Source organism: Anser anser (genome assembly GCF_964211835.1).
Source record: "Anser anser genome assembly, chromosome: Z".
Lineage (NCBI taxonomy): Eukaryota > Metazoa > Chordata > Aves > Anseriformes > Anatidae > Anser > Anser anser.
This window is the reverse complement of record NC_139723.1, coordinates 76,977,209-76,985,887: the sequence shown is the minus strand read 5'-3', so window position 1 is coordinate 76,985,887 and position 8,679 is coordinate 76,977,209. Positions and strand designations below refer to the sequence as shown.

At 44.7% G+C, this 8,679-nt stretch overlaps 2 protein-coding genes across 3 annotated transcripts in view; both read right to left on the bottom strand.

The window, feature by feature from the left end:
- Positions 1-85: 85 nt before the first annotated feature.
- Positions 86-1,148, bottom strand: MRPL17 (mitochondrial ribosomal protein L17). Its single transcript, XM_083817824.1, has 3 exons — positions 924-1,148; positions 780-848; positions 86-667 (listed from the first exon to the last, which is right to left on the bottom strand). The coding sequence occupies exons 1-3, from the start codon at positions 1,095-1,097 to the stop codon at positions 395-397; spliced, it is 516 nt and encodes a 171-aa protein (XP_083673950.1). The 5' UTR covers positions 1,098-1,148; the 3' UTR covers positions 86-394.
- A 469-nt stretch (positions 1,149-1,617) lies between these two features.
- Positions 1,618-8,679, bottom strand: part of CCBE1 (collagen and calcium binding EGF domains 1) — a 95,855-nt gene continuing 88,793 nt past the window's right edge. Inside the window, exons 8-11 of one of the 2 annotated variants that reach the window (XM_083817819.1) lie at positions 7,085-7,224; positions 6,947-6,992; positions 6,401-6,436; positions 1,618-5,326 (exon numbers count right to left, since the gene is read on the bottom strand). In XM_083817819.1, coding sequence (XP_083673945.1) covers positions 5,307-5,326; positions 6,401-6,436; positions 6,947-6,992; positions 7,085-7,224 — 242 coding nt within the window. In that variant the 3' untranslated portion in view covers positions 1,618-5,306. The remainder of the gene's footprint in view (positions 5,327-6,400; positions 6,437-6,946; positions 6,993-7,084; positions 7,225-8,679) is intronic. The other variant, XM_083817818.1, reaches the window with a different exon arrangement.

The window sequence follows — 8,679 nt, the reverse complement described above, 5'->3', positions numbered from 1 at the left end:
GTGTAGGACCAGAAGATGTAATAAACTCAGTTTTGGGGGAAGATTAATGCATGTGCAGAGGAATATAATTCAAATAAAAGCAAACTCACTTTCTAAATAGTTTATTTACACAGCGAATATCAATCATTAGGGCTCCCAGCTTGATTTCCTTCTCTTGCTGAGTATGCAAGCACAGGAAGGGGCAAGTAAACCTCGAGCTTGTGCTGCTGTTGTGACAATTTAAGGCTAGGAATAAGCCCTGCGACCTCTTGGGACATCTTTTGATCCCGTGCTTCAGAAGAGCACTGAGGCATCTCCTCCCAGAGGGCAAACCCACTGCACGGTGCGCGGGCAGCTTATGGCAAACCCCATCCCCGTAAATCTGTGGGATGCCCCTTGGGGCACAGGGGGCTGCCTACAGCGGCGTGCCCTCGGGCAGCCGCGGGGCTGCCTCCCGCCGGCTGTCCTCCCTGTACCCCTTCAGCAGCTGGTTGAGCAGCGTCTTCTCGCTGTCGCGGCGCGGGCGGATGAGCGGCGGGTAGGGGTTCCCCTTCAGCTCGATGACTGCCATCTTGGCGCGGTCCGTGCCGTCCCGGCTGGGGATCTGCAGCAGGCGGGTGTAGCTGCCGGGGTGAGGCTGGAAGCGGGGCGCCAGCACCTTGAACAGCTTGTGGATGAGGTCCTTCTCCTGCGGGGAGGCACGTTCAGCTCTGGGACTGGGGGGGGACACAGAAGGGACCGGGGGGGACACGAAGAGGATGAGGGGAACGGGGGGGAAGGGGATGAAGGGGGGTGCCTACCGTCAGCCAGAAATTCGCCATGCGCATGGCTCGCTCGTCAGTGTCCCCCCGCTTGGCGTAGTCGATGAGCTGAGGGGAAGCAGCGCCCGTTATCGCCCGGTAACGCCCGGTGTGTGCCCCCCCAGCCCCGTCCCGCCCCCTCACCCGCTCGGCGTAGCCCCGCATCTCGTCGGCGCGCGCCCAGGGCGCCTCGAGCCGCTCGTGCCGCACCAGCGCCGTCACCAGGTTGCGCAGCAGGTCGACGCGGGACCGGGGGCCCGACCCCAGGCGCCGGTACAGGCGCCCGTGAGAGATCGCCGCCGCCACCGACAGCCGCATCCCGCCCGCCTCGCCGTCGCGCCCCTGTGACGGGTTAGCGGTGCGCGCCTAAAGCGGTAATGGCGTCCCTATGGGGGCGGGGGGGAAGGCCGCGCGAGGCATGCCGGGAGTTGTAGTTCCGCGCCGCCCCCCGCCGCCATTTTCCGTCGCCGCCTGTGAGGCAACGGGGGCGCCGCCTCCCGTCCCAGCCCGCGGGGGTGGGCTCTGAGGGGAGGAAGGGGAGCGGCCGCGTTGCCTGCTCCGCTTGGCGGCGCCCGCGGCCCTCACAGGACCGAGCTGGGAGGCAGAGACCGTGCACAGCCCCCACGTTTATCCCGCTTTTTCCCCATTTCCACACACACAAACCCACCCTATCCTGCAGTACCTCATGCCCCCTTATCCCTGATCGTGGCCGGCTCTACAGGCCAGCTCCAAAACAGATCCTAAACTGCAGCTTCATAATTCCTCCCACTCATTTCTTCCACCCAACGTTTTCGTCCGCAAGCGAAAGGATGTGTAACAAAAGCAACTACCAACAGCATAAGAAAAAATAGCTTTGTTGTTACGAATACATCATAAAATCACAATCATTTTATACATATTTTAGTATTTCATATATAAATAAAATGGCCTGTATGGTTATTGGAATGTGTAATAGGAACAAACATACGGATTTTAATGTGAAATTAACAAATTCTTGGACCCCACCTCATCTTTTGTTGCTTCTCTGGGGCTTAACATATTAACTCTGAAATACTTCTCGGAAGAACGTTACTCAAGCTGTGATGCCAACAATAACTCCAGGGATTATTGTAATTCCATTTACAATCACTTTTCCAATCCTTTTCCTGGTTTACCCTGACCATATAGCAATTTCTGCGTGTCAGTATTTCAGCTTTGCAAGAAAGACTAATCCTGTATGTACCTGGCACAGTGTTGAAAGAACATTTTCCAAGCTTTATGATTCTGTTAAACTTATTAACAACCAGTATTTTCCCATCACTACACACTCTTGCAAATGTTTCCATTAAATATATTTCCAATATTAATAAAATAACAAACTCTTTATTATCCTTCTGCTTATAACTTGATGTCTTAACATCAAAATAATATTTCTTTCTAATAAAATTATACATAGTATTTATATGAAAAAAAGTTGTCATGTGCATGAGCCTAGTAAAGACTAGACATGTAGATGTTTCTACATTCTTATTTTGGATTCTTGGGTAGTTATTTTTGGAGCCACAGAGTAATAAATAATTTACAAGGTAATGACTTCCCTCTCTCTGGTAACCAGGCTCAAAATTGGAAACGACTCCTCTGGTCTGGCTTTATAAAACTTTGGGTATGCTGAAGAAATCATAATTTTTTTCTATCTGAATGTCTGTGTGTATTTCTCTAGAAATTGTAGTGAAATGTTTCTGATACAATATGTTATGAAAGCTATCATACAATTAATGAGAAATAAAATTATAAAAGTCTACACAAAGATCTTAGCCGGATGCAGACAGAAGGCTGAACATTCCCAGATAGCTGTGCTCAGAGGGGCTCTCCCTGCTGGAGGAATTCCTGTGTCTTGTGGGGTGGATTTGGCCTTACCATGTTGTCCTCTCACCGCTGCCGGGACTCAGCCAACAGCACTTTGGGGCAAGGAGTCTGTGGAAAGAGGAGTGTGAAGCACAAGGACAAATTCAAGGAGCTCTTTCCTTCACCTTTTTATGGAGGAAACATGTCTGCTGGAAAACAAAAACAAAAACAGCTCTGGGCTGTGAAAAAACTTGCAGACTCCAGAAAGGGAAGTTATTGAGCTCATCATTCAAACAGGCATGTAAAAATGCACCCTATTTTATGTTTGCAAGTCTGTAGGACAGCTTCCTGCACTCAGAGTGAGGCATGTATTTTATCTACTTTTCTGATCCACTCTAAGAAGTTCCCTAAATACTTATGCAAAGCAGGATATTGTTGCCTTCCCCTGAATTCAATGGTCAAGCTTTCAATGTAGAAACTTCTCATTTGGTACTTGTGGAAAAGCAGAGTTTAGAACGCAAGTAAGTGCCTTTTTTAGAACACATTTTCCCTGTGGGCACAGGGCAATAAAATGCAGTCCGTATGTAGGAAGCGAGTTGTTTAACTTATTATTTAGTGTCTGATGGTCCAGATAACTGCAGCTGCTAGTTCTGTTGTGGAAATCAACCTGATTCAGCAGGTCATGGGTGGTGGTGGTAAACGCAGCCAAGAGTTACATAATTTGCAAGGATTACAAATACATAATTTGACAAATGTACTTATTGCATATTCATGAACTATATTGTTTATACATAGTTGCCTGTTTAAAATTAAGAAAATAACACATACATGCCTCAGATTGCTGCCTTAGAGATTTTTTTTTTTTCCTTTTTGGTCTGCTCTGTATAAAACCATCCTTCCTTTGGCCACAAGTTCCTTCCCCAAGTCTCACTGATTTCCCCTTTACCTCATTCACAAGATTACTTGGATCTGTAGCTGCTCGGTGAGCTCCTTCCAGAGGAGAAGCCCAAAGATCATAGGGTGAGAGCACTATCATTTTTTCTAAGCTTTACCAGTGACTTAGTCATTGCTTTGTAAATACTGATGTATGTGTAACGTGAAGAGGAATAAAGAACATTAGTGTTCTTAAAGCTAATGCCCTTGCTTGTGGCATACTGATAGTGAGGAGTTGGGAAACAATTACAAGAATTAACATATCCCCTTAAGATAATATACAAAAGATATAAAAGGTCTAGACAGCCAGCTGTTTATACAACATGACCTGCTCTGGTGTGGTAGGGATTACACCAACTATCTTTTGGCCCAGAGAATATGGAAAGGGATCCAAACCTTTCCATATTATCCAAAAAGGGCCTGCTTATATTTTTACTAGTATTTATTTTACTAGAACATGCAAGCCATGGAGAACATGGCAAAATAAGGTTTTCTTTGCATTTGTAACATGGATAGAACCCAGTACTAAACATATGGTAGAAACAGCAGCTACACAGATACAACACTGCAGTTTTGTGCTTAATATTCTCCTTTATCTTCTAAGCATGGCAAAGTCCTCAGCAGCTGTGGAAATCCAAGAAAAAAAAAAAAAGAAAAAAAAAGAAAAAAAAAGAAAAAAAAAAGAAGTTAACATACATCATTCATGAGGTATGGTCTAACTTTGTGCATCCAATTTTCCAGTGTAAAAAACAAGGGTACTCCCTTTTATCCCTCTTCAGAAGTACAGGATCCCATGTGCAGTACCTCAACTTAGCTATGCTCGTACCACTTGAAATGTTTCATCATGTGCACTCCTGCACCTACCACTCCTCCTATACCCAGCCAAATACACTGTAACTCCTGCGTTCCAGTTCTGTGAATGCCTTTTAGAAGGTCACTAGATCCCCTCAAATCATTTCTAGATCAACAAGCAGTATCTTTATATCATTGCTTCATCATGTTTTGTGCCAAAGTGGGGCATAAAGAAGGAGACAATTCACATAAAGCTGACCTCTGCTGTGAAACAGAGATCCACTTTTCACACTCTCCTAAACCCGGGGACACTACCTGGAGACTTGAGTTCAGTGGTATAATTCATTTACATGTATAAAGTAACCGTGTACCTAGGTTTCCATTTCTGATGTCTTTCAGGGATGATGTTCAGCTACTCCCCTACCCCTGCAAAATCTAGGTACTGGGTCATTTGGACACAGAACCAAGGGTAGGCAGATGAGATGCTGTGGTCTGCCCCATTAACTAGTGTATGCCTTAATCCTGCTAGCCCAATACACTGAGAAGGTTTTCCTGATAGTCTAGATACAATGCACGGTGCAGGCTTGACGGTATGGAATTACTGCAAGGAGGCCACCATGAACTGGGAAAGTTACAGTACAGGCAGCATGATTGGGGAAAAGCAAAGAGAAAACTGAGAAATAATATATATATATATTTTACATTGTCAGTGCATTTTTATAGTGAAGAACTCTAAAGGGGGGTCTATTTGTCAGTAGGCATAGCTAAGGATGGGCTGCCTTCTGTATCCTGGAGTCTCTGGGTGATGTCCGCGGTTTGTAGTCTTCTCCAGATCCAAAATCCACTGTGTCATGATAGTTTGTAAATTCCTGAGGTAATGGAAACTCCTCTGTTGATGAATGAGTCCTGTGTCCGAACACTCTCTCTTGCAGCTCAGCGATGTCATTCCTGATGTCTGCCATCATCAGCAGTAAGAAGTCAAATGAACCTGGTGGGCCCTGCAGCCACAAGGCACGGTCATTAATCACATTCCACTTTACTCTTACAGTTTTCAAACACGTCAATATAACTGCCCTTGCAGGGCTAATTCAGTAAAATACTGCTTCATCATAACTATTGCCAGAAATTAAAGGCCTCTTTTCAAATCAACCTGATCAGGAAACACTTCAAAAGGCAAATGCAGACAGAACCTGTATTTACTAGATTCTCAGCTCTTTGTTATTTAACAATTCTTTGCTATATCTGCCTCCTGAAAGTGTCTCAACACCTCATGGGAACAGAGGAGAGAAATCTTGGTTCCATGTGTTGCTTCATATTAAAATAATAGAAATGACGTTCTTAAAATAATTAATCTATAATTATTAATATTTATTACATTTATCTGGGGAATGCTGATGTCCGGAAGATAATTTTCAATACATTAACCCCACTGCAGTCGATCTCTTACTAAATTTATTGGTAATTACGATGTAGGGAATATACCCTGTGTTTTATCTAATTTCAGAAAATCATCATTTCTTTTTAGCTGTCTTCACACAGTAAAGTACACTATTTAACACTGAGAACACCCACTGGACACCTTCCTAAAATCCATTCCGCCAATGAGAAACAACATTTTAATCGATTTCACCTAAAAACAGATTGTAAATACTCATCCTTCTCTTGGTGATTTGCTCAAAGTCCCAGAGAGAGAAGAGAGGTAGGATTTTAAAAGGTTTCAGAGATCATACTCCCATTAGTAGGGAGACTGAACCGCACTAACTACCACTCGGCATGGGTTCTCATGCTTCTGCCTCCTGAGCGTGTCCCACCACTGCCATACGGTGGAGGGGCACTTACTGCCTTTGGTGTAGCATCCAGCGAGGGAGGAAGTGTGAGGGAAAGAAGCTTGGATGAAAAAGGGTAATTTCTTTCTTTCCAATAACCTTTTCTGGGCATGTAAAGTGTCATTCACTGTGATTTTGACAAAGGAAAGTTTTTGTTTGTTTGTTTCTTTCTTTCTTTCTTTTAGCTGGCCTGTTAGTAGCCAACATCACTTTGCTGTGGAATTGCTTGCTGAGAGCAATACTTACAGGTATCCCCTTGGGTCCTGGTGCACCTCGCTCCCCCTGTAATCAATACCACCTCAGTTAGTTTGCTGTGACTAAAGGAAACCGAAATAGCAGTTTACCTTTGCAGACTCACTGGCTACGGATCTAGAATCATCAGCGTTTGCTAACTTTGCTTGCTCAGAAAAAGAAAAGAAAATAAAAGAAAATGAAGTAGGAACAAATATATCAGGAAGAACACAGGAAATTTCCACTGGCTCTAGTGGGAGCAGAGTCTGGTGCTTCTGATATTTCTCCTAGACAGTAACAAACAGACCAGTTAAGAGGAGAAATTCACAAAAGAGCAGTCTAATGAAATGGGCTAACACACCAAAGGAAAGAAAGCTGCTTGAGAGCCTGGCAGTGCTATTATTTGCAAGACTTAAGGAATGGGAAGCACAAAATTGGAGAAGAAAGGCAAGAGGTGATAGGACAACGGGACATTTTCAGTTTAGCAAAGGAAATGTGGAGGTAAAAGGGTGTGACTGCAAGTGCATTGACTAGATGTGCCTGCCTTGTGGAAAACAGTACCTCTCCTCACCTTGCTGCCATCTCTCCCCGGTGCTCCTGGTGGGCCCTGTAACAGAAAAGAAAGCGTTCACAAGGACATGACAGGTTGTGGAGCTGAGGCCAACCATGCAGCACATGACAGGAGGTGAGAATACTGACCACAGGGCCCCGTCTGCCCTGCTTAATATGGGATATGTCTGGAGATGGGCCCATGGGTCCCATTGATCCACGGGGGCCTGGCTGTCCGGGAGGTCCAGGTGACCCAGGAACTCCTTGACTCCCTTTCGGTCCTGGAGCCCCTGCAATTGACAGCAAAGGTTACCTGCCAGGGAAAGCCTTCAGGACATTTCATCAGCACAAGCAGTGGTGACTGACTATTTTTTGAACCACCCAATGGGCTTGTTGCCTTAACACACCCAAATCCACAAATCCACAGCAACACAAGCAACACAGCAGTCATTTGAGACATTACTCCTTGTCACAGTGGGTACAAGAGATCTTCACGAAACAATTAAACATTGTGTGTTCAAAGAAACCAAGATCTCCACTGCCAAGCAGTTAGGGACACAGACCAGGGGTGAAAAGAAAAGCAGAAAAGCCTCATCTTCACACAAAGAAAAAAAGGGAGAAAGAACAAATCACATCTGAGAAACATCTCATAAAAAGAAAGCCTCAGAAAACTCATGGAAATGTTGGGTCAAAGCCATCTACATGACTGGCACAGAAGCAAACCCTTTTCAGCAGTGTTTTGCACCTCTCTGTTTCCCAGGACAGCAGCCAACGTATTAGGGCAAGAAAGGCTCTGTTCTTGCATTTCACTTTATACCCTTTTCAGCTTCTGCTGGTTCAGCAAAGAATGTTAGTTTTTACGAGGTACCAGGCAGCAAAGCAGAGGTTTATATCAAGGGAAACACTATGAAAAGCAAAACACAAAATAAGGCACCTGAAACAGAATTTACACAAAATAAAGATCATTAAAGCGTCACTGGCTGAAGTGCTTTTTAATTAGAGGGGGGAGCACTTTTCTTCATACTGAAGGCACGTGAAAGACACAGGAAATGAAAGGCGGATGGCAAAAATGGTTCAGCAGGACAGAATATTTACAGCTAGGGTATTCATAAGGAGTAAAATCAAGTTCAGCGATGAACCTCTCAGACTCCTCCTGAAGACCCGGCCATCCTGTTGCAAACAGTGGGGCAGGGGAAGAGGTCAGCGGGGATGGTTTTCAAGCAGAACAGAGAATTCTACAGTACCTTGGACAGCTCAGTCATGGGGAAACCAGATGGAAGAAATGCAGAGTCAGGCCTATGTTAGAGAGATTGCAAGATGGCACAATGTACATTTCAGAGTCTGACGCAGAATCTCTAACCACATTGTCCTTGCACTTATGTTATACTGAAGACTGAAGATAGTCATCCTCCAAGAAAATGAGATAAAGACTCAAAAAACAAAGCAAGACTGCAAAAGTGGGGATAAATGGAGGGCAGTTCAGTAGGTAGCAAATCAAACCTGGTATGAAATACCAGCTAGTCCTCTGTAAGAGTATTCCAGAAACTCAGAACAATAGTAAAATTCATTACATTTATCACTAACCCCAAATCAGATCTGCAATCAATGGATTTAGCAAAACTTTTACTATCACTGGCTGCAGATTGCAGGGTGTCTGGCTTAAGCTAGAGCCTTAGGAAGTCATTGCTTTTCTCATTGTTTCAGTCTATACCTTAACAAAGTGCAGAAGGTGTGAGTGGAGTTTT

Excerpts from the sequence above, each read along its gene's own strand:
- MRPL17 (XM_083817824.1), bottom strand. The coding sequence starts at position 1,097 with ATGCGGCTGTCGGTGGCGGCGGCGATCTCTCACGGGCGCCTGTACCGG. Across the intron at positions 849-923 it reads TGCGGGGCTACGCCGAGCGG|CTCATCGACTACGCCAAGCG; the intron begins GTGAGGGGGCGG and ends GCTTCCCCTCAG. Across the intron at positions 668-779 it reads TGGCGAATTTCTGGCTGACG|GAGAAGGACCTCATCCACAA; the intron begins GTAGGCACCCCC and ends GCCTCCCCGCAG.